This window comes from Ornithorhynchus anatinus, chromosome 2 (genome assembly GCF_004115215.2).
Source record: "Ornithorhynchus anatinus isolate Pmale09 chromosome 2, mOrnAna1.pri.v4, whole genome shotgun sequence".
NCBI lineage: Eukaryota > Metazoa > Chordata > Mammalia > Monotremata > Ornithorhynchidae > Ornithorhynchus > Ornithorhynchus anatinus.
Genome location: NC_041729.1, coordinates 98,627,640 through 98,652,854, shown reverse-complemented (window position 1 = coordinate 98,652,854; position 25,215 = coordinate 98,627,640). Strand labels below are relative to the sequence as shown.

At 45.4% G+C, this 25,215-nt stretch overlaps 1 protein-coding gene and 1 non-coding gene across 8 annotated transcripts in view; one reads left to right on the top strand and one right to left on the bottom strand.

Annotated features, from left to right (window-relative positions):
* Positions 1 to 16,815, top strand: part of TRMT11 (tRNA methyltransferase 11 homolog) — a 65,256-nt gene extending 48,441 nt beyond the window's left edge. For all 7 annotated transcript variants that reach the window (XM_029058574.1, XM_029058572.1, XM_029058573.1 and 4 more), the window contains one exon: positions 16,262 to 16,815. In XM_029058574.1, the coding sequence (XP_028914407.1) occupies positions 16,262 to 16,393 (132 nt within the window). In that variant the 3' untranslated portion in view covers positions 16,394 to 16,815. The remainder of the gene's footprint in view (positions 1 to 16,261) is intronic.
* LOC114809880 lies at positions 5,900 to 6,037 on the bottom strand. Its single transcript, XR_003757652.1, has one exon. It is a non-coding gene; the product is annotated as a small nucleolar RNA SNORA7 (small nucleolar RNA).
* Positions 16,816 to 25,215: the final 8,400 nt, after the last annotated feature.

Genomic DNA, 25,215 nt, shown 5'->3' with positions numbered 1-25,215 from the left:
TCCCTGTCCAGAGTGGGGCTCACAGTCTAAGTAGGAGGAAGGACAGGTTTTGAATCCCCGTTTTACGGTCGAGGAAACTGAGGCATGGGGAAGTTAAGCGACTCGCCCAAAGTCTCGCAGCGAACAGTTGGCCGAGCCGAGATTAGATACCAGGCCCTCCCTGGCCCGGGCACTCTCCACTAAATAGACCAAGCTAGGTGACTTTTTTTGGGGGGGTTGAGGTAAACTATGGGAGATTCAGAGGGTGGTCTTTCCCAGGAATTGTCCTCATCCCAGAGTTATAGCTCTTGTCTTGGTCCAAGCAGTGGTGGGATTGAGAGCACATTGGAGTTTCCTTTTGTTTTCCTCTGGTGAAACAAGAAGCTCATTGTGGGCGGGGAATGTGTCTGTTCATTGTTGTACTCTCCCGAGAGCTTAGTACAGTGCTCTGCACACAGTAAGCTGTCCACAGATACAATCGAATGAGTGACCAAAGTGTTGTATACATGTATCGGACTCTACGTTTCGGTTTAGTGGGGAGGGGATGAGGATGGCGGCCATTTGTGTGGCCTCTCTCTCTCTCCTGCCTGGTCCAGGGAAGCATCTGGGAGCCAGGCCCGGGACAACGAGCAACACTCAGCGATCTGGTTCTAGTCTCCCAGCTCCGTAAGCTGGGGAATGTCAGTAATGGCGAAGGTTTCAGACGGAAGGACCCCCTAGGGCGGTTCACACCCCGAAATATCTCTTTGGGTGCCTACCCCGGGCTAACTTGTAGGAAGCGCAGTTTTGTTTGGTCCAGTCTGTGTGGCGACCCTGAACAAACGTGGTCAAGCCAGAGAACAGAACCGCGTGGCTAGCCAGGGGATGTCCTGGGGTTAGGACACTAGGAAAGGACACGCCTAGGATTTGGAAATAAATGATATCCCGAGCTCCGCTCTCTTCTTTTATGAGCCAACAAGGTGATCACCCTCAGCTCAGCTCTGACCTCAGAATTCCTGGCATGTGTTGCCAGAGTGCTTGAACTTTCTAAAAATTGCCTGCTAAAAAGCACCAAAGTTTGCTAGTTTGCAGGATTTTTTTTCCCTTACCAGTCCGTTTATCACTTTCTATCCTCCCTAGGAAGTCACAGGAAGCAAAATAAAAGATCATTCTCTACCGTGCCTCCCTGAAGGAATTGTTTTTCACCTACTGGATAATGGCTTTTTTGTAGGTGAAGAGTGGAAAGTTGCCTGGGATAGGCCAACAGACCTAGGCCTATCTGAAGAGCAGATGACCCCCGTATTTTGAATATGCCATAGATTTAGGTCTAGACTCTAAGTGGCAAGTGGGTTATTTTTAGCCCTCTTTCCCACTGGTGTTCAGGCCTGAGAAGCTTGAGTCCCTGGCCCTCAGACAATAAAGACCAAACATTTACTACTGTGCTCTGGCTCCAGTAAGAGATCAATAAAATCACTTTTCTTGTCTTAAGCTGTTGAGTTTTCCCGACCCATAGCAACTCCACGGGCACATCTCTCCCAGAGCATCCCACTCTCCATCTGCAATTGTTCTGGGAGTGTATCCGTAGAGTTTTCTCGATAAAAGTACGGAAGTGGCCTTCTTCCACAGTAAATACTCTATAGGCTTGGAATTCGTCATTTGGGGTACCAGAAATGGGTCTAATTTGGGTTGAGTTGGACAGTACGGCAAACCTGCTAAATCTATTTATACGGCAGCCATAAGATCTACTGTGGACCTGTTGCACCTCAACGTCCCCTTCTGAAACGAGAATAAGCTTTTTGGAGCAGGTCCGGATCCTCTTTTTCAATTTTATAAATATCCATTTGGATAAATAGAGTTTCCTCGTGGTCTTGAATAAAGGATTAAAATGACTCTTTTACGATTTCCCTGGAGTAAAGTGACATGTACATGAGAAATAAGATGAGAACTCGGGCAAGGAATATAATTATAATAACAATAAGAATATTAATAAGTATTATTATTGACTGTACTAAGCACTGCGGTACTTGAAAGATAATCAGATTGGGCCAGTCCTCGTTTTGTATGTGACTTGCAGTTTTTAGGGGAGGGAGAATGGGTATTTTTTTCCTCATTTTATAGATGAGGAAACTAAGTCGCAGAGAAGTTAAGTGACTTATGTTGGTATTTGTTAAGCGCTTACTATGTGCCGAGCACTGTTCTAAGCGCTGGACTTGCCTGGGTCGCACAGCAACTAAGTGGCAAAATGGGGACTGGGACTCAGGTTTATTGGTTCTCAAATCCAGTGTTCTTTCCACTAGACACCACCACCTCCCAGCATCTTTAATGTCAGTATTATTATTGTCTACTTTCCTATGGAAAGAAAAACAAGGAGGTAAAAGAGAAAGCAGCAGGTGCTGCAAACATTAAGCGCAACACAAAGGGACAGGATTTTTGCGTGAACAATGTGGCTGAAACTATGGAACCCTCTTTGGTCTTTACAACTATTCACACACTTATTGGCAAATTTCATCTTAAATGAGTCTTCTTTAAATATGAAGGATAAGTACAAATGTCCTTCATGTACGTGTGTGTCTGTATACATATATATGTAGATATACCTATAGAAACATGCATATACACACACATCTATCTCTCTATATAGTCTGCTTAGTTACACTCTACCCAAAACAAGCCACTCTTGCCTTTATCGTTTTCAAATTAGATGAAAGAAACAAAGATTACCTTTAAAGCAAACACTTCTTCAAATAGCCTTTTAAATCGGTCTCCATTTTTAGTCTAAGCACGAAGCTAATTCAAAGAGCGGAAAACTATTGAATTTTCTTCAACTCATTACGGATGTGCTCCAGATTGCCCTGTTCAAAACAGAGTTTGGTTGGAAATAAATTGCTGCATTTCTATTTTCAATGTGTGCGGAGAGGCATGTGTATACAATAGTTGTACCAAGATTCCAGTCCTCCTTTATAATGCAAGTGATGACATAACATTGTCAAACAGCTCTCCCACGTGTAACAAATCGTATTTGTTCCTGTTCAGAGCAAGCACTGTTGACTTTGGCCATAGCTAACTATTAATTGGGAATTTTCTTAAACACTTGACGGTTGTTTGTGTTTGCTGTCTCTTCACTTTTGACTTTCCATGTGCTTGACAGATTTACCATCAGTAAAACTTTGGGCACAGTGGGTTTGTTGGTAAAAAAATAGTGGTTCCTTGAGTGCAGGGAACCTGCCTACCAACGCTATTATTTTATATTCTCCCAAGTGTGTACCACAGTGCTCTGCGCAGTGTAAGCACTTATTGAATGTGATTGATTGATCTCTTGGTGATTATTTTCCCAGTATATCTATGTGTCATTTTCAGTTCTGTAAAGAGGTAATAGTAATAATAATAATGGCATGTATTTAACATTTTCTGGCCAAAGCACTGCGCTAAATGCAGGGGATTCATTTATACAACATAATCAGATCAGATTGAGGCATTTCTAGGTAGCTTAAAATCATGAAGGCTACTATCAGGACCTACATGTCACTGAGAGAACTTAAGGTACCTGAAATGCGTATCCAGTTATATGGTGCTTCCCTTCCTATGGATAACTGAGTCATGAGGCTTTTAATCTGGGTTATTAACAGTCTTTACCAATAAGACTCTTCTAGCTAGAAACCTATTCTTGCATTTGTTCCTGAGGTCTGGTTTTGCCCGGTTCCTAATAATGCTAGCCTTCCTCATACGCTTCTCATGGAAATACTTTTGTTTGTGCCAGGGGCATGTGGAAGAAACTTAGATCTGCTCGTGTGTATTTTCTCTGCTTTTAAAACTGACATCCTTTATATGTTGCCTATCTTTTATCCAACATGAATAAGTTGATATCGTCTCTGGAAAATGAAAGTTTGGACAATCCATTATATTCACCAGAAAGCCTATCTTGTCTCTCAAAGCACTTTTGTCTCATGTCGATTTTTTTAATGGTATTCATTAAGAGCTTACTATGTCAAGTACTGTGTTAAGTGCTGGGAGGAATACAGGTTTATTAGGTTGGATACAGTCCTTGTCCCACAGAAGGCTCACAGTCTTAATCCTTGTTCTATAGCTGTGGCAACTGAGGCGCTGAGAAGTTAAGTGACTTGCCCAAGGTCACACAGCAAGCAATGGGCAGAGACAGGATTAGAACCCGGTTCCTCTGACGCAGGCTTGTGTTCTTTCTAATAAGCCACACTGCTTCTCTAGGTAAAATTGAAAGTAAAAGTTAATTTAATACAGATTGGATGGAAAATATTTTCTTTTAAATGAGACATTTTGAATTACCCAGCTCAAGTAATTGGCTTAACATACCATATTCAGTAGGTAACCAAGTAGTAACTAAATCTATCAATTGTATTTATTGAATGCTTACTGTGTAGAGCACTGTACTAAGCACTTGTTAATGTCTGTAACAGTATAACAGACACATTCCCTGCCCACAACGAGCTCAGAGTCTAGAGGTGGAGACAGACATTAATATAAATATATAAATTACGGATATGTACATAAGTGCTGTGGGACTAGGACGGAGAATGAATAAAGAGAGCAAATCAGGGTGACGCAGAAGAAAAGGATAAGAAGGCTTAGTCAGGAAAGTTCTCTTGGAGGAGATGTGCCCTCCGTAAAGCTTTGAAGGAGGCGAGAGTTATTGTCAGATATGAAGAAATGAATATTCACCTAAATAGTAACTAAACTAAGTGCTTAGTACAGTGCTCTGTACCCAGTAAGTCTCAATACCATCGATTAAACGAGTGACTTAAGAACCACGTTGATTATTATTTTTATTATTTTCCTATAATGCCGTTGTAGAAGCAATATGGCTTAGTGGATAGGGCACGGGCTTGGGAGTCAGAAGGGCACAGGTTCTAATCCCGGCTGCTGTGTGACCTTGGGCAAATTACTTCTCTTCGCGCCTCAGTTCCCTCGTCTATGTAATAGGATTGAGACTGCGAGCCCCATGTGGGACAGGGCATATGTCCAACCTGATGAGCTTATATCTACCCCAGTGCTTAGCACAGTGCTTGGGACATAGTAAGTGTTTAACAAATACCATAATAATAATAGTTGCTATTATATTTATCACTTATAATGTGTGGGGTACCACATAATCATTCTTGTATTGGAACCTGGAGAGGAATAACGAGGAAAATGAGTTTCAGTTTTGCCGCTGTGGACTGCCGGGGAGGAGAGACTACGGGTAAGAAAGTTGATCGGAAAGTGGCAGCAACAGAGACCCAAAGATAGGACGTTGAAAGCTGCTGAATTTTGCCTCGTTGACCCGTGGAGAAACGTGGAGAGAGACGCGTTGTGTCATCTGTGTAGCCTGATAGTGGGAGATAGAGAAGGAAGGGCCCAAGAAATGAAGATCACCCCACTTCTTGGGTTCCAGCGTGGCCTGGTGGAACGACCACGAGCCTGGGAGTCAGAAGGACCTGGGTTCTAATTCCGGCGCTCTGCCACTTGTCTGCTCTGTGACCTTGGGTGGGTCACTTGGCTTCTCTGGGTCTCAGTCACCTCATCGGTAAAATGGGGATTAAATCTCTGAGTCCCGTGTGGGACAGGCACTGTGCCAACCCGATTAGTTTGTATCTGCCCCAGAGCTTAGTACAATGCCTGGCATATAACAAGCGCTTAACAGATACCTGAAAAAAAGGGTGGACAACTGGTTGAAGAGAAGAGAGTAACTATATTTCTTGTCTGGTTTTGGCTCATGCCGTCGAGTCGTCCCCGACCCGTAGCGACTCCAGGGACGCATCTCTCCCAGAACGCCCCACCTCCACCTGCAATCGTTCTGGTAGTGGATCCAGAGAGTTTTCTTGCTAACAGTCCAGAAGTGGGTGACCATCGCCTCCTTCCGCGCAGTCCACTTGAGTCTCTGCCCTCGACTCTCTTCCATGCTGCTGCTGTCCAGCACAGGAGAGTTTTGACTTGTAGCAGATTGCCTTCCACTCTGTAGCCACTGCCCAAGCTAGGAATGGAATGGACAGGCCTCTGCTTGACCCTCCCTCCCATAGTCGAAACTGGTAGAGGACTGGAGACTCTCCAGGTGCGACCCTGAAAGGGGAGCTGCAGAGATGGTAGGGAGATATTCGACTAGAGGGGAAAATGAGCAGTTCAGTAAATCATCAACCCCTCTGCCTTGGCTTCTCAGACATTCCTTCCGTGGCCTCTTTGGCAGATATTAATGGTAAAGAACTCTCCTGATGAATGGATTATCTTTGGGGTATTTCCCCAAGTTCCAATGCTTAGTTCCTGTCTGGACTGTGACAGTTTTCCTTCGGAGCAAGTCAGGAACCACTGAAGATGATCTCTGTGGCAGAGCCTACGAGGCAGAGGACCTGGGTTCTAATCCCCGCTCTGCCGCTTGTCTGCTGTGTGACCTTGGGTAAGTTACTTCTCTTCTCTGCTTCAGTTACCTCACCTATAAAATGGGGGATTTAGTACCTACTTTTCCTCACTCTTACTCTGTGAGCTCCATGTAGGATGCCATTAACCTGTGTCTACCCCAGCTCTTAGTACAGTCCTTAGCCCACAATAAGCACTTAGCAAATACCACAATTACTATTGTTCCCATCCCATTGGGTCTCAGTGGTCCCCTCCTTGTCCACAAAGATATCACAGTGAATTTATATTTCATATACAGATCTTTTGACTGCTTTATAGGCATGACCCAGTTAATCTCTGTACCATCTCTGGGGAGAGACAGATTTGCTTTCCGTCTTAGAGATGAGAAAAACCGAGATATAACAACTTGAATAATAATAATGTTGGTATTTGTTAAGCCTTACTATGTGCAGAGCACTGTTCTCAGCGCTGGGGTAGATACAAGGTAATCAGGTTGTCCCACGTGAGGCTCACAGTCTTGATCCCCATTTTACAGATGAGGTGACTGAGGCACAGAGAAGTGAAGTGACTTGCCCACAGTCACACAGTTGACAAGTGGCAGATATGGGATCAACTAAGGCCTAAAGCCCCGAGTTTTAAGGGTATTTTTTAATGGTATTTGTTAAGTGCTTACTGTGTGTCAAACAGTGTTCTAAGTGCTGAGGTAGATATATATAAGCGTATCAGGTTGGACACAGTCCCTGTCCCACAGTGTGGGAAGTAGGAGGGAGCAGGATTTAATCCCCATTTTATAGTTGAGGAGCTGGAGGTACAGAGAAATCAAGCGACTCGCCCAAGGTCACCCAGCAAGCGATTGGCAGAGCCAGGATTAGAACGCAGGTGCTCTGCCTCCCGGGGCTTGCGCTCTTTCCACTAGACCATAATGTTTCCAGTCCTGTCTTGGCCAGTCCTGAATCTCTTTTTCATTTTTGGAGTCTTGTTTCCATTTTATACCGGTAATCCAGGAGGATTGGACCTAAGACACCATTTACTGGCTAGAAATCGGAGTGGCAAATTTGGCTCACGAGTGCTTTGAAAGGAGCCCGTAACTGCAGGTGGAAACTCTACCGATTATGTCACGCTCACCATACCACGTGGTTACAGTTTGGGGTTAGGCTAGCTGCTCTTGGCTCTGATGTTTTTGGCTCTGGCTATTAATGAACATCGCCCTTTTTGTTTAATTTCCTGTGTTGGACCATCACTGTTTCTTTCTCATACGGACCTCCGTGGCCAAACCCGACTGGCCGTTTCGCTTTAGAAAATGGTGTCTTTGTTTCAGTGTACCGCTCGTGTCGTCTTAAACTTGAGTTCACGGGAAACCAAAGACAAATAAACCCTGCTCTTTGACTAGTGAGTAGAGTCGTCGTTTCGTTTTCAGATCATCTAGGGTTCTAAACGTGCGGTGCTCTCTTTGGCCAAGATAGCGCTTCGGGTTGCAGAAACATTTTGTTTTGCAGAGAAGCGTTCTTATTACCGACTGGCATTAAAGCCGTCACTGTGATTTATAGAGCCTCAGAACCCAGGAAACAAGTGCAGATTTTCAAGCTGTGGCAAGGCAAAAAAACCCCAAAAAACAATGTTTACCAGGGATGAACAGCCCAGGATTTGAGCCTGTCTCCGAAACTGCCGAGATTGATAGCACGTAAGAAAGGATTCACTTTTAAACCTCTTCTCCTTTCTCCTTTCTCTCTTTTGTTTCTTTTCATCCCGCTCTTTACCTATCTAAGTGCTCTGGGTGCTAATGTTCACATCAACCCTCAGCAAAAATCACCCACCAGGTTTTAAAATTTTAGAAGCGAGGGTGTCAAAAATAATTTTACAGATTATATCTCTAGACTGTAAAGTCATTCCGGGCAGGGAGCGTGTCTACCAACTCCGTTGAATTGAACTTTCGACTGGCGCTTAGTAGAGTGCTCCGCACTTAGCGCTCAGTAAATACCACTGACCGATCGATTGATTGATGTGGCCCTGGATGTCCATATATGAACACCAGATTTGGGGGAGAGATTTTCAGTCTTTCCTTGTGACATCCACATTCTCATTAAAAATGATGGTAGGGGTTTCTATTTAGTAGCATTGGTTGCCAGACTTTTGACCCGCTTGTCCTTGGTTTGAAATTACCAAGCGCTGTTTATAGTTGTATAACTTTAGCACAAGTGGTTTCTATAGCTACTGTCCAGTTGCAGATGTAGAGCAGTGGGAAGCGGTGATAAGAGAAGTAGGATTTTTAAACAAAAGCCGGACGTGGGTAATTACCCCGAAGCTGAACTGAGGTCCGCTGGATTGAGCCGCAGTATTTACGTTGCACTTCTATCTATACCGATGGAGAGAAAGAAAAAAAAATACCAGGGAAAAAAATACCTGCTCCTACCGTTCCTACCTCTACCTCCTCTGCCTTCCACCTCCCACTCCGTGATTTCTGTTAGGCTCTACACCCCATTTCCTTAACCTGCTTTGGAACGAAAATCCTTTTCTAAGGTTTACTGCGTTTCCACTCGCTTATCGTAGAAAACTCCATAAGTCATCTGTATTCAAATGTTTGCAGTGAAACTGCTGTTTTATGTAAACGGCTGTCACCAAAGAGGATATAAATGACTCGAGGTTATTACCAGCGATGTGGAAGAAATCATTATCTCCTTATCGAAAAAGGACAGTGAGGAAAGGAAAAGCTTTAAACCTGACCCTATAAATCAAATGGGAGTCATTCTGCTTCCTGAAGTCTAATATGTTTAGGTCACTTCATGTCAGGGAATCATTTTAAGCCACACATGTCCCAAGTGGGAAATTTCACTTTTGAAATTTCAGAATAGCCGTTTTAACGTTCGGCGGTTCTCGTGAGACAGCGATCGGCCTTTCGATGGCGTTTCTGCCAAATTAAGAATTATCGGGTGCTAAGTTTGTAGTTACCCTTTGTGATGTCTTTTTTTTCAACTCTTGTGATGGTGTTTTTGACTGCCTACCTCTCAGATCGGAGCCGGGGGTGGGGGAGGCAACCAGTTGGTTTAACAGAAGCAGATAATGCTTCTCTTGTATAAGGTCCAATTCTCATTTTCTAGTTTTAAATTTTCAGTTTTGGGCTGCTCACAGATGGGAGTTGTTAGCACCTGGAATCTCAAGCTGCTGATGCCTTTGTGTTTTTTGCACATGGCATTTGGAGAGTGAGAGAGTGTGAATAATTGTCAGGGCTCTCCTGGAGAGAGACGGCAGTCTGGATCATGGCAGCGTGTCTATGTACGTGTGTACCCCGGCCCCCGTTTCCACCCCCCCGCCCCCAGCGATAACGGTCTCGGCGAGAACAGGGTTCAGGACCGTAAGGCCTCAGGCCGTTTGTGATTTGTTTAGCTCCGGGATATTACGTTTTGGAGCGGTGAGTGGTTTTAGCCGTATTAAAAGCACATCTCCTCCAAGAGGCCTTCCCCGAATAAGCCCTCGTTTCCTCTTCTCCCACTCCCTTCTCCATCACCCTTGCACTCGGATTTGCACCCTTTACTCACCCCTCCCTCAGCCCCACGGTACTACATATAATATGTATATAATATAATATAATAATGACATTCGTTAAGCGCTTACTACGTGCCAAACACTCTTCTGAGCACGGGGGTAGATACGAGGTAATCGGGTTATACCACGTGTTGGCTCCCAATCTTAATCTCCATTTTACAGGTGAGGTAACGGAGGCACAGAGAAGTGAAGTGCCTTGCCTAAGGTCACACAGCAGACAGGTGACAGAGCCGGGATTAGAACCTACGTCCTCTGACTCCCACGCCGGTGCTCTTTCCACTAAGCCCCGCTGCTTCCCTATTACGTCGCTTATTCTCTCTGCTTGTCTACTCACGTCCACAGCCACGATTTGTTTACAGTAATGTCTGCCTTCCCCTCTCGACTGTTAGCTCGCTGTGGGCAAGGGACCATCTATGCCAGCTCTGTCACATTACGCTTAGTACCGTGCTCTGCACACAGTGAGCCTTCAATAAATGCCATCGATTGATAGGCGGCAGTCAGATCATCTGGAGAAGTGCTTTGCTTTGGAACTATCGTAACGCTCTGAGGAAAACCCAGCTCTGCCGCTCGTCAGCTGTGTGACTGTGGGCGAGTCACTTCACTTCTCTGGGCCTCAGTGACCTCATCTGTAAAATGAGGATTAACCGTGAGCCTCACGTGGGACGACCTGATGACCCTGTATCTCCCCCAGCGCTTAGAACAGGGCTCTGCACATGGTAAGCGCTTAACAGATACCAACATTATTATCTTCACCCCCCCAGAGCTAGTTTGCTACTTGTGCTGTGTTTTAGCGGGAGCCGGTCTGTAAAGTTACGGTCAGCAGAGGGCAGGGTTGGCCGCCAGCGGAGCCGCCGCTCCTGGGAAAAAGCGCCTGGGAGGTTCCCGGCGGACTTCTCCCCGCTGGCTTTTTGCGGCGGAATCCGTAGTACTGGATGCGCGGGGAATTGGCTGGGCAGGGCCGTGGTTTAACGGGGTTCTGTTTTGTTAGGCAGGCCAATAATTTGCAGTTTCAGTTCGGGGAGAAATAGCCCAAGGTTTATGTTTTGCAAAACCCATCATTCCATTCCGTGAAAAGCGAGCCGTTTCGCTATTGCTTTGTCAAAATAGAAATCTTTGGGGAAGGGTTTCGCAGTGCTTCCCTCAGCTAGGCCCTAGTCCTAACGCAGCATGATTTCCGGTACATTCATTCATCCATTCATATTTATCGAGTACTTATCGGGTGCAAAGCACTGTACTAAGCACTGGGGGAGAGTACACTACAACAGTAAGCAGGCATATTCCCTGCCCACAACAAGCTCATAGCCTAGAGCATGGCATAGTGGATAGAACAGAAGGTCATGGGTTCTAATTCTGGCTCCACCACTCTTCTTCTGTGTGGCCTTGGGCGAGTCACTTCACTGGGCCTCAGTTACCTATACTGTAAAATGGGGATTGAGACTGTGAGCCCCACGTGGGTCAGGGATTATGTCCAACCTGATTTGCCTGTATCCACTCCAGTGCTTAGTACAGTGCCTGGCACATAGTAAGCGCTTAACAAATAGTACGATTGTTATTATTAGAGGGGGAGCCAGACATTAATGTAAATAAATCTATTACAGATAATAACGACTGTGGTTTTCATTAAGCTCTTACTACATTCCAGACACTGTTCAAAGCCCTGGGGTAGATACAAGCAAATCGGGTCGGACACAGTCCCTGTCCCACATGGGGTTCACAATCTTAATCTCCATTTTACAGATGAGGAAACTGAAGCCCGGAGGAGTGAAGTGACTTGCCCAAGGCCACACAGCAGACAAGTGGTGGAGCTGGGATTAGAACCCACGACCTTCTGACTTCCAGGCCTATGTTATGCCAGGCAGATGAGTGTGTGTGTGTGTGTGTGTGTTTGGGTGTAATACACATCTATACCCACTCATATACATCTAGAGGAACACACAGTCACAAGAGTCTTCACCAGAGGAGCCCATGTCACCGTCTGTTGAACCACTGCTTAGACTGGGAGTTCCCTGGGGGGCAGGAATTATGGCCAATTTACATCCATCCCTGGGGTTACAACAGTGTTGGACATGTAGTAAACGCTCATCGTCTTCTGCCTTATGTCTTATTATCTTATGCCTTATGTCTTACGCTCGTTGTCTTATGAGAAGCAACCTCTCTTAGTGGAAAGAGCCTGGGCTCAGGAGTCAGAGGTCGTGGGTTCTAATCCCAGCTCTGCCACTTGTCAGCTGTGTGAATTTGGTCAAGTCACTCAACCTCTCTGTGCCTCAGCTACCTCATCTGTAAAATGTGGAGATTAAGACTGTGAGCCCCACGCGGGACAACCTGATTACCCTGTATCTATCCCAGCACTTAGAACAATGCTTGGCATATAGTAAGCGCTTAACAAATACCATCATTATCATTATTATCATTATGCCATCGAGTCATCTCCGACCCACAGCGAAGCCACGGACACATCTCTCCCAGAACGCCCCCCACCTCCATCCGCACTCATTCCGGGAGTGTATCCATAGAGTTTTCTTGGTAAACATAAGGAAGTGGTTTACCAAGTGCGCAGTAAGCTTAAGTCTCCGCCCTCGACTCTCTCCCGTGCCGCTGCTGCCCAGCAGAGGTGAGTTTTGACTTGTAGCAGATTGCCTGCCACTTTTTAGCCACTGCCCGAGCTTGGAATTGAATGGACAGGCCTCTGTTTGACTCTCCCTACCAAAGTTGAGACTGATAGACTACTGGAAACTCTCCAGGTGGACCCTGAGAGGGGAATAAGAGCATAGCCAATACCATAAATACTGGTTCTGACAGTCCTGGGACAATCCATTATTATGGCTTCCCCACTACTATTAGTCATTTACTGTTGGATCGTAAGGAAGCTACTCACAGCAGTCAGTGGGTATAACTGCTACATTTCGCCAGGACTGGAAGGCTCCAATCGGGACCTTCCTTTCTTCCTTGATTTTGAGTTAGTCTCTGAAAATATCAACCTCAAGGCAAGTTAGTGTGACGGTTATTGGTCAGTGGCAATCCCCCTCTCAGCATCGTACCTGGGGAGTTTCCGGTCCTCTACCGGTCTCGACTACGGGAGGGAGAGCCAAGCAGAGGCCTGTCCGTTCCATTCCTAGCTCGGCCAGTGGCTAGCGAGGGGAAGGCAATCGGCTACAAGTCAAAGCTCACCGGTGCTGGACAGCAGCGGCACGGGAGAGAGTCGAGGGTGGAGACTCGAGTCTACTGCGCCGAACGAGGCAGAGGTAAACCACTTCTGGATTTTTACCAAGAAAACTCTACGGATCCACTACCGGTACGGTTGCAGATGGAGGTGGGGCCTTCTGGGAGAGATGAGTCGGTGGAGTGGCTCTGGGTCAGAGACGACTCGACAGCATAAGACAATTGGAAATCAGATCATTTGGAGCAGTAATTTGCTCTGGATCTATCGTAATGCTCCAAAGCAAACTAAAAGATGTCAGGCCCTGGTATCTGCAAAGGAGGACTTTAGGTACCCCCAGAGAAAAAGGAGAGTGAGATGAAAGAGATCTTCAAACGCGCCAAAGATAGAGGTTTTTGGGAGATTGCCCTGCCAGGCAGAGGAGTGTGGTATTGCCCAAGGGAGCCGTTGTGCCGGCATCTAGACTGTAAACTCGTTGTGGGCAGGGAATATATCTAACAACTCTGTTGTGTTGTACTCTCCCAAGTGCTTAGTTCATTGCTCTGCACACAGTAAGCACTCAATAAATACCATCGATCGATTGACTGATTCATGATTTTTGGAATGAACAAGTGCAGGCTGAAAAGTAGTCCCGCTTCTTGACGTTACGAACCATAGAGAAGCAACAAGTTCCAGTGGATAGAGCATGGGACCGGGGGGGGGGGGGGTCAGAAAGCCTTCGGTTCTAATCCCAACTCTGCCACTTGTCTGCTGGGTGACCGTGGGCAATTCACTTCACTTCTCTGGGCCTCAGTTACCTCAACTACAAAATGGGGATTAAGACTGCGATCCCCACGTGGGACAGGGGCTGTGTTCAACGCGATTTGCTTGTGCCATCCAGTGCATAGTAATAATAATAATGATGATGATGGCGTTTAAGGGCTTACTATGTGCAAAGCACTGTTCTAAGCGCTGGGGTAGATACAAGATAATCAGGGTGTCCCACGTAGGGCTCACAGACTTGTGAAGACTAGTAAAGTGCCTGGCAAATAGTAAGCACTTACCAAATACCACAGTTATTATTATTATTGCACTGATGGAATGGAGGTTCAATGGTACTTTCTGCCCCTGCCCAACTCCACTGTTTCCAGTTGATCCGAGGTGCGGGCGATAAGAAGAGAGAAAGTGACTGGGGAAGGAAAACTAGGTGGCACTTTGCCCCACCCTGACACTGCCCCTAAACCCCCATCCGCAGCTGATGAATTTTCATTCCTACACTTGGCAATTTAATTTTCCCTAATCACAGAAAATGGGCAAACTCAGAAATGAAGCACTAAGGGAATGAAGTCTTTTCATCAAAGCAGGGTTGAGGCTGGTGAGAGCGGGCAGATTTGTGCATACTGGAGAGGCTGAAAAAGTCAAAGAGAGGGTCAAACCCTGGGTCAGAGAGAGAGAGAGAAAGAGAGAGACGGGAGATTGTGGTGCTGGAGGACATCTCCCCTTCTCCGTAGAAGAAACCCGTTGCCCTTGAAGTAGTTAAGTGATGGGAGTTGAAACAAAGCTGCAGATAGACTTGGCAAGGATTGGCAGGGAATGTGAGTCAAGAAGAGCCATTCCAGGTGTTGAAAGATATGTAGAGTTGAATAGCAACACAAATGTTAGCTCTGGTTCTTGCTGAGATAAGACAAGAGAAAGGTAGATGAATAAGGAGAGGAGACTGAGAGTCGGATAAAAGGTTTAAAGTAGTCCCGAAATAGTATTGAAGGAGACGTGTTTTGCTGGCATGTTGGCTTGCTCACTTAGTTCGGCCCTACCTCTGGGATTATGTTCGCGATCAACTCCGTGTTAGGGAAAAAACATGTCAGTGGGGTTTTTTTAAATGGTATTTAAGTGTTTACTATGTTTCAAGCACTGTTCTAAGTGCCGGGGTTGGCCTGTATCAGGTTGGACGCAGTCCCTATCCCACATGGGGCTCACAGTCTTAAGTAGAAGGGATTAGGACTTAATCCCCATTTTATAGTTGGGGAAACTGAGGCACAGAGAAGTTAAGTGACTTGCCCACTTAAGTGAATTGCCCAAGCAATTGGCAGAGCCAGCATTAGAACCCAGGTCCTCTGACTTCCGGGCCCGGGCTCTCTTTACCAGGTCACGCTGCTTCTCTGTTCCCCATTTGACTACAGGGTTTGAGCAAGTGAACAGCTATTTCTTCTGACGTGCCATCGCATTCTATCCGAGTAGACACGCGTTACTGGAAGTTTGTTCTTCACTTCCCTAACAACACTCGATTCAAAATGCAGAATGAAAGCACTGCTTACATATAGACCCACTGTTACATTTATTTGTCCTGTACAGAAAGAGCACTCTGCGTAAGTGTACATAAATTGGTTGTTTGGGCCCAGACTATTGAATCGGGTTTTTTTAATATTAAATCAGACTAGTGAATAAAACAAATCTCTGATCACATGGAAGATTTGACAATACGCCATTGAAGGGGACAACAGAGGTTATTTTTCACTCCAATTTACTGTCTTATGTTTTTTGGATATGGGCTTGAGGATATTTCAGTCAATCAGTGGTATTTATTGAGGACTTCCTCAGTGCAGAACTCCGTACTGAGTGACTGAGAGTACAACAGAGTAGTAGATGGACATAATCTCTGCCCTCAAGGAGTTGACAGTCAACTGGGCAGACAGATAGGGGAAATGGGAGAGTATATGTACATAAATGCCAGAGGGCTGGGTCAAAGCGCTTTGCATAGGTCATGAGGAGAGGGTGAAAAAAGTGGGGAAATAAGGGGGTAGCCCCAGAAAACTTCTTGCAGGAAATATGATTTTAGTACAGCTTTGAAGAGGGAGAGAGTGGAGGTCTGTCTGATATGAAGGAGGAGGGAGTTCCAGGTTAGAAGGAGGGCGTGGAGCCCCGGTGGGTGGTGAGATGGATGAGATGGAGGTACAGTGAGTAGGCATAAAATTTTAATTGAGCAGTAGGGAGGAACACCAAAACAATTCCCCTTGTTGGATATAATGTAGCTGAAAAGGTCATTTGAGTCTCCCATCATTTGAAAAACCTTATTTCCCTAGTGTAGAAGCCTCTTCAATTCACAGGCTTGTGCTTAGTTCTTGGCAAAGGGAACCGATGAGATTTTGAAGAAAATGACGGTCGAGTAAGCCTGAGACTCATTTTCACTTTATTTCGAAAGATATTTCGATACCGGGCCTAGAAACAATAGACTAAATCATCTGTTTTCTGTATTTTCATGTCAAACAGGACCAGGACCAATCCCCTCACCTGTTAGATAATCAGTTCCTACCTTACAAGGGTCACAACTCCTTCCGTGAGAAGTACTTCAGCGGGGTGACGAAGCGGATCGCCAAGGAAGAAAAAGACAGCCAGAAGTGACAAAAAGAAGAAAGAATGAAGCTTCTAGGACTTCTGGATATGAACATGGGAGGGTGGTCCAGAGAACACGTACTGATTTAAATGTTTTTAATAGAAAAACAAGATGAATGCTACAAAGGGAGGTTGAATAATTCTTTTAAAATCAGCTTTGTTTATAGCGTATTTTACTGTACATGGGTTTTTTTGGAACCTTATTTAATTTATATTTGTACTTTCAAGTATTAATGAAGATTGACTTAAAAGTTATATTTTTTTACCCTTCACTGACACAAGGCATCAGCCTTGTTGATATTGTAAACCAGGAACTTCTGGCCGAATCAGAGTCACTTAGTGGTCATTTGGAATTTCTCATTTGTTTAATTTGCTCTTGCTTGGTACTGATAGACGGTCAAACCAATAAAGCTCACCATGGGTTCTTAAAAGTGTTTTACCTCCAGTGGTTTTCTCTTGCAAATTCTCAACGCTACATCCACATCAGCTCTGAGACGGTGTTGATGATAAGAATAATAACTGTGGTATTTGTTAAGTGCTTATTAGATGCCAAGCACTGTACTAAGCCTTGGGGTAGATAAAAGGTAATCAGATCCTCTATGGGGCTCGCGGAAAAGGAGGAGGGAGAGCAGATATCGAATCCCCATTTTGCAGTCGAGGGAACTGAGGCACAGAGAAATGAAGCGACTTGCCCAAGGTCACACAGCAGGCAAGCGGCAGATCCGGCATTAAAACGCTGGTCCTCCGACTCCCAGATCCGTGCTGCTCTTTCCACGAGGCTACGCTACTTGAGGATGATGGGGTGACGGTGACGGTCAGAAAACGGCCATTCCTTCCTGTGAAGCCCGCCACATCTGAATCTCATCTGTCCCGTGGATCCACACCCACATGCCTAAACCATGACTCTCCATCAAGCCAACTTGCCTGCGATTTCTGGATCCGAAACAACCCGGTAGTTTAGAGCAGTGACGACGACAACTAAAAGTCTGTGATGGTTCCCTAATGGTATTAAGTCTGATCGGCGCTCTTTGAAATTGAAGCTGTATTTTTCTTGAAGGGAGAACTTTGCTGAATCCACACGGTGTCCATCATGAAAATATCTCAGTGGAAAAACCACTAACCCCATTAATTCCCAATGTCCTCTGGTGGTCAAACGTCCCTCAGCAGGGCGGTGATCGGCGTCACCCTCGGTCCAGCCAGATGCAGCAGGGTTTTTGAGATTCTTTCTCTTTTCTTTTTCAAGCATCTCGTTGGTTATTGTGGGCACGCATTCGTACGCTTCGTGAGGGCCTCCAGAACACCAGCACTGCCCAGGCAGAAGAATTCCATTATCAGTGTCTGAATTCCCCTCCCTTCCTTCCTTCCTTCCTTCCTTGTCTTGGGCCTCGACTGGCTCTCGACAGGGTAATTTCAGAAATTTCAGTGACTGTTTTGTCTGAGCTTCTGGATGTGATTTGCGGTGCATTGAGGAAAATCTAAAAGTACCCATGAGTGACTTATTCTCAGTGTTTCTATTACAAACCGTCTCATTAAAAAATATTTTTTGCGGTTGCTTGGGGGTGGGTTTCAAACTAGTGGACTAAATTTGGAATAAGATTTTAGTGAGTGAATTTTTCTCCTTTTCTCACAAACAGAAATAAGTCTTAGTGGTTAGAACATTTTACAGTGTTTTCAAACCTGTTTTAATAACTTGGTCTTCGTTTCAAGAAAGGCATTTTGTCCCAATTCCAAAAAGTGGCACAAATTCCAGGTTATCCCGGTGTTACAATTAGGGTATTTGTTGAAAGCTGATTCCTTGTTTGGGTCTCTGTTACTGAGGTACGGAAAGCTTCCTAGACTATTTATTTTGTGTTTTTCCTCTACTAGCTCCCTGCTTTGGAAATATCCCCAGGACTAATAGTCATAGCAGCAATTATTGAGTCCCACTTGGTGTGGTACATTGTATTTGATGCTTTGGAAGTACAGAACAAAGAAGGAACATGTTCTCTGTCTGCTAGTAATTGACACTCACGGGGGAGATAAGACAGGGGGAAAGGGGTATCTGTTTTGTCACTTTGGGAGGGGTCTTACCGATAGCCGTGTGGCCTAATAATTAATGTCGGTATTTGTTAAGCGCTTACTGTGTGCAGAGCACTGTTCTAAGCGCTGGGGTAGATACAGGGTAATCGGGTTGTCCCACGTGAGGCTCACAGTTAATCCCCATTTTACAGATGACGTAACTGAGGCACAGAGAAGTTAAGTGACTTGCCCACAGTCACACAGCTGACGAGTGACGGAGCGGGGATTCGAACCCGTGTCCTCTGACTCCCAAGCCTGAGCTCTTTCCACTGAGCCACGCTGCTTCTCTAATAGTAGTAATAATAATGATGATGGTATTTGTTAAGCACTTACTATGTGCGAAGCACTGTTCTAAGCACTGAAGCACTAATGGAAAGTGCGTGGGCCTAGGAGTCACAGGATCTGGGTTCTAATCCCAGCCCTGCCACTCGCCTGCTGTATGGTCTTGGAATATTCACTTTGCTAATCTGTACCTCGGTCCCCTCATTCGTAAAATGGAGATTAAGATCAATCAATCTTACTGAACTCTTACTGTGCGCAGAGCACTGTGCTATGCACTTGGTTAGAGTACCACACAACAATTTAACAGTTACATTCCCTGCTCACATCGAGCTTACAACCTAGAGGGAGAGATAGATGTTAATATAACTAAATAAATTATGGATATGGATGTAAGTATTGTGGGGTTTGAATCCCAAGTGGGTTATCAATCGATTATATTCACTGAGCACTTATTATGTAAAGAGCACTGTACTAACTGCTTGGGAGAGTACAACAGAATTAGCACAATCGTTCCCTGCCCATAACAAGCTTACAGTCTATAGAGGACAAGGACTGTGACCAACCTAATTATCTCATATCTACCCCAGTACCTAGTGGAGTGCCTGTCACACAGTAAGTGCTTAACATGGAAAGGAAGGAAGGGAGGAAAGAAGGAAGGAAGGAAAGGAAAGGGAGAAAAGCAAAGAAAGCAAAGAAAGAAAGAAAACCCATCATTTTAAACTCTGAGATCTTAGGTCTTCATGGGATGTTGAAATCTTGCCTTCAGGAGCATCTCTTCCCCTAGGCACTCAAATCTCTTTTTTGGAGATCGGTTAGGTGAACGATTCAGTGTCCTATTTTTTTTTTTCAGTGATATTTGTAAAGTCCTATGTACCAGACACTATACTATGTGCTGATGTAGATACAAGCTAATCAAGTTGGACACAGTCCATATCCCTCAAGGGGCTCACGGTCTTAATCCTCATTTTATTACTTCCATATCTTAGTGTCGTGAATTATTTTTAATTCTAATGAATCAGTTACCTTTACTTGAAACTATTGTTCAATTTGGAAGTCCTCCAAGAACAGGACTGCTTTTAACCGTGCATTTGATAGGTGTGTTTACTGAACTTAGACTGCAAGCTCTTTGTGGGTAGGGAACATGTCCACCAACTCTGTTGTATTGTACTCTCCCAATCACTTAGTGCAGTGCTCAGCACTAGTAAGCACTGAATAAATATGATTGATTGGGGTTTGATGGCTAGCAGCTTGCTTTTTCTTGTCCCACAGAGAATCTTCACCCAATAAAACCTTCTACACTTCAAAAACAACAAGCTATATCCACTCACTCACATCTAATAGGGCAGAATGTTGTTCTAGGCACTTAGGGGAATCTTAAAGAAGAAGCAAAGATTAAGTACTGTCTGTGAAGAGCTGACGGTCTAGAAGTTCACGGACGGACTTATCCGTAAAAATCTGCAACCTTGTCCCGTGGAAGGTATTCCCCTTTGGTAAGTGGGAAAGCCAATGGACCCTCTAAGAAGCAGTGTAATCTAGTGGACGGATCCCAGACCTGGGAGTTAGAAGGACCTGGGTTCTAATCCTGACCCCACCACTTGGCTGCCGTGTGATCTTGGGCAAGTAATTTCACTTCTCTGTGCCTCAGTTACCTCATCTGTAAAATAGGGATTAAGACTGGGAGTCCCAGCTGGGACAGGGACTATGTCCAACCCGATTAGCTTGTATCCACCCCAGCACTCAGTACAGTACCTGGCACATAGTAAATCCTTAATAAATACCATAATAGTTATTATTACCTGGACTGCGTCCAAGTTGATTAATTTGTATCTACTCCAGCGCTTAGTATAGTGCCTGGCACTTAGCAAGCACTTAAATACCATGAAAAAAACCCAACGAAAACCTTCTCAGCCATCCTTCATCAGGTAGGCAGGTTACAGGCAACTCTCAATCCTAAGGTGTTGGAGAAAAACCTGTGAGACCTTCGCTCCCGGATCCAGCAGTATCTGGAAGCAACTTCTGTGGCGAAGAAGAATCAGAATAAGCGAGCTTCTGCTTTCTAACTGAGAGGCAGCAAGTTCCCTCCTGAAGCCTATTTCACCCGGATCCTGGTTCTGAGGCTGTCCATGCTTGTGAGAGATTTTCACCGTACACATGGGTGAGTTTGCGTTCGGTAGTAACTGAGGTCAGCCGGGTATTTGGCCTCGATCCCTTAATCGATAAGACATTGCAGGTGGGGCCCGAGGGCGTTACGCCCGCCTTCGGTCCCTTGGATGACCTGGGTCCCAGACCAATCCGGGGCTTACTAGATAACTGTCGAGATAAGCCCAGCTGCTCCTATATAAACTCAAGCCATTAGACCGACTTGAGATGTTATGGGAAGCTGAAGGCGTTTCAGCTGTGGTGCCTGAAGAGAGTCATTCAAAAGCAGGCCTGGGCCACCTTTTCTCTTGGTGGCTGGGGGAAGAAAGGAAGGTAGTGATCCACCCTGAACCCCCAAGTTCCAAAATATCCCTTTGGGACAAAGCCTCCTTGGGCTTCCTGAGTGTGCTCATTGCCGGTAGGGAACTCAGCTGTATTTTACTCTCCCAAGTACAGTGCTCTGTACACAGTAAATGTTCAGGCAATACGATTGTGTGTGTCAATTTCAGGTCTCATTTTGGAAATCAGCAGGGCTGTGCTTGAGAGCGTAGCTGAGAAGACCCCGGAACTGGTAGAGGTGAGACCCGTCCTATCGGGAGCTGAGGACAAGGAAAAACTGGGATAAAATCGAAATACCTGGATTCAGCACTGGAAATATACTAAGAGCATCAAGCTCCTACTGTGAGATTCATGGTCCCGGAAGTGGAGAGTGGTTTGGGGTAAGGATTTAGTGGGTAAAGGTGGTGGGTGGTCATCTGTAAAAGTCTGGCTGGAGATTTTTTGGGGCAGAAAGACATTTTTGAGACCTCTCGGTCTGGTTAGCACTGGGGATGAGATTCCTTTTTCAAACAGCAAGGTCACGAGCCTAAATGACTCCACACACGTCTGGGGGTTTGGCAAAATGTGGAAGTGAATCCTAAGCGTATCTTTAGATGCTCATAAGTTTCAGCAACATAAGAACAACCTTGATTTGCACATGGTGTGGGCCTGAGTTTGAGTACTTCATTGGCATTCTCAGTCTCATTTGCACCCAGATATAAATTTCACCTAGGGAGAAGCACTAACCTGCCTCACCTTACCTCACCTGATCTCACCTCACCTCCTACCTTACCATTTTTCTACAACCCTGCCTTCACGTTTCGCTCCTCTGATGGCAATCTACTCACTGTATCTTGATCTCATCCATCTCGCCGCCGACCTCTCGCCCACATCCTGTCTCTGGCCTGGAAGACCCTCCCTTTTCATATCCGACCGACAGTCACTCTCTCCACCTTAAAAGCACATTTCCTCCACGAGGCCTTCCCTGATTAGGCCCTTATTTCCTCTTCTTTCACTCCCTTCTGCACTGCCCTTGCGTTCACCCTTTATGCACCCCTCTTTCAACCTCACAACACTCACGTCCATATATGTAACTTATATTAATTTCTGTCTTCTCCTCTAGACAGCCTGTTGTGGGCAAGGCGTGTATCTTCAAACTCTGTCAACTCTGTCAAGTGCTCATATTGTACTCTTCCAAGTGGAATAAGTGCTCAAAAATATGATTAATTGATCGAATCAGAGTGGCCTAGTGGAAAGAGCATAGGCCCGGGTGTCAAGAAATGGGTTCTAATCCCAGCTCTGCCACTTGTCTGCTGTGTGACCTTGCACTAGTCATTTCACTTCTCGGGGCCTTATTTTCTCAAAAAATGAGGCTTCGACACCTGTTCTCCTTCCTTCAAAGACTATGAATGCCATGAGGAACAAGGACTCTGTCTTGTGTGCAAATGTAGCATGCAGTATTATGTGATTGACACAGAAAAAGCACTTAATAAAGGGCACAGATATTACTCACTGTTAGTGGTGCCATCTTCGATGACAAAGAATGATGCTGGAGTAAAGTTATGCCCCAGACCTTGGAACTCTGTCTTGGCTCATCTTTCCCTTTGAGAGAACTAACAAGTGAAAGAGATCATTTCATTAAGCCTAATTCTCTCTGGCTTCAGGTAACTTCCTTCATAGAAACTCGTATCATTTGGGAGCTGTTTAATACATTGTAGTGGGAGGTAAGAATAGAGAGGTTTGCCAGTCAAAAACATCAGCTGGCTTTAGAGGACTTTGGATAGATTTGTGGATGAGTGGCCCATATTTGGTTAATGAATTAAAAGGTAAGGATGGAGAGTGTTGGATGATCCATCCCTACCTCTGAGGATAAATGTCTAATCAAGCAATCAATGGTATTTATTGAGCATTTCATGTGTGCAGAGCACTCTACTAATCACTCGGGAGAGTACAGTATAACAGAGTTGATAGTTATGTTCCCTGCCCGCTCTGAGCTTTCAGTCTAATAATAATGGTTATGGTTCTTGTTAAGTGCTTACTATGTGCCAAGCACCATTCTAAGCACCGGGGTAAATACAAGTTAATCAGGTTGGACACAGTCCCTGTCCCACATGGAGCTCACAGTCTTAATCCCCATTTTACAGATGAGGAAAGTGAGGCCTAGGGAAGTGAAGTGACTTGCCTATGTCCCCACAGCAGACAGGTGGCGAAGCTAAGTCCTTACGACTCCTGGGCCTGTATTGTATAAGCCATGCTGCTTCTCATAAGTCTAGAAGGGAACTACAGTCCAGGAGAGCAACCGTCATGCCTGGTATCACGGTCGGAACGAGAGTCCTGATCTGAAATCGGCCACGGGTCATTGCCGATACGCTTGCGTTCTTATGCTCGGGGCAACTGGCAACGCTTTGTAGGTCGACGTTGACAAGCAGATCTACGGGCTCATTTGGATCTCTTGGAGAAATGGAGCGGGGCTCCAACTCCTTAGACCAGACCCGACGGAGACGCCGGTGCCTCCGTTCAGCACCCGAGATACTCTGTCCTTCCGTTCTTCCCCGGAGCGGAGGCCGAGATCTGCTGAATCATCGTGATGGACCGCGGGGTTGAACTTGATGAACCGCCTCTGTTTCTCTGCGAGGAGGGACCGGCCAAAAATCGCTCAGCCCCTACATGGCTGGGGCAAGGATGTGGGAAGAGAACAACCACAGAATTTTATTCCCTTCTGCCTTCCCTCGCGGGGCCCCCCATCTTCCCACCCACCTTCTAGCGCATTAACGGGGTTCCCGTGTTTGGTATTTAAGACGTAGTAAGCGACTGTGTTTTGTAAAAATTAAGGGATAGGTCAGAATAGAGAATTTGAAAAAAGAAAATCAACTCAGGTTTTTTGGGTTTTTTTTTTATTAAGAACCTTCTTGTGCCAAGAAGCTTTATTTCGCTTCTTCCGCATGGCCTTCTACACTTGGCAGAAGGAAGGGCAAAGTCTTTCCAGCTGTGGTCCAGGCAGAAAACTTTTGCTGAAGGTCCTACTAATTTGGATTAAACTGACTGGTTGAAAGCCTCAAATGGCAAATCCTGGCAGAAGATCTAATGAGGTCCCGTGACATGGAGTTTTCCAACTATTCTTATCTTCGGAGGCAAAATAAGTAAAGGCATCATCAGCAAGTATTTACTGAGGCTCTAGAGCCTTGAGCTGGATTGTAATCCCCCCAAAGGAAAAAAAATGCTTAGCCCGATCAGTTTGTCACACCTTTTCTTAACTCCTCTCAGGGGTGTGCAAAAGGTGGAGGATTGAAATAAGCGGGGCTTGGTTTTCATCTCCAAAAGTTGAGAGAATAGTAATGACCGAGGTATTTGTTTAAATGCTTACTAGATGTGAAGCACTGTACTGAGCGCTGGGGAGATGACGTTGTGGGCAAGGAATGTCACTGTTTATTGTGATAGTATACTTTCCCAAGCACTTAGTACAGTGCTTTGCACACAATAAGCGCTCAATAAATACGAATGAATGAATGCATGAGAGATAATCATGTCGGACCCAGTTCCTATACCACACGTCTTGAGGATTCATTCATTCATTAAATCGTATTTATTGAGCACTTACTGCGTGCAGAGCACCACACTTAACAAGCAACGGATGCTAAATCCTTCGAGCCCTTTCTAATCTTTCTATATCCCTCGTGACCCCATCTTGTCTCTGTCATCTTCCAGAAGTCCATTGGCTGTCGCCCCAGCTCCTCCTCCTCCTCCTCCACCGCTCCCCAGACATCCCTTTTATGGTTCATACGTTAGACCATTTTTAAAAATGGGATTGAGTAAGTGCTTACTATGAGCCAGGCACTATGCTTAGCGCTCCGTTAGATACAAATTAGGTTGGACCCAATCCATTTTCTACATGGGGCTCTCGGTCCTAACCCCCATTTTACAGATGAGGTAAACGAGGCCTAGAGAGGTGAAGTGACTTGCCCAAGGTCACAGAGCAGACACGTGGTGGAGCCGGGATTAGAACTTTGATCCTTCTGTCTCCCAGGCCCGCGGTC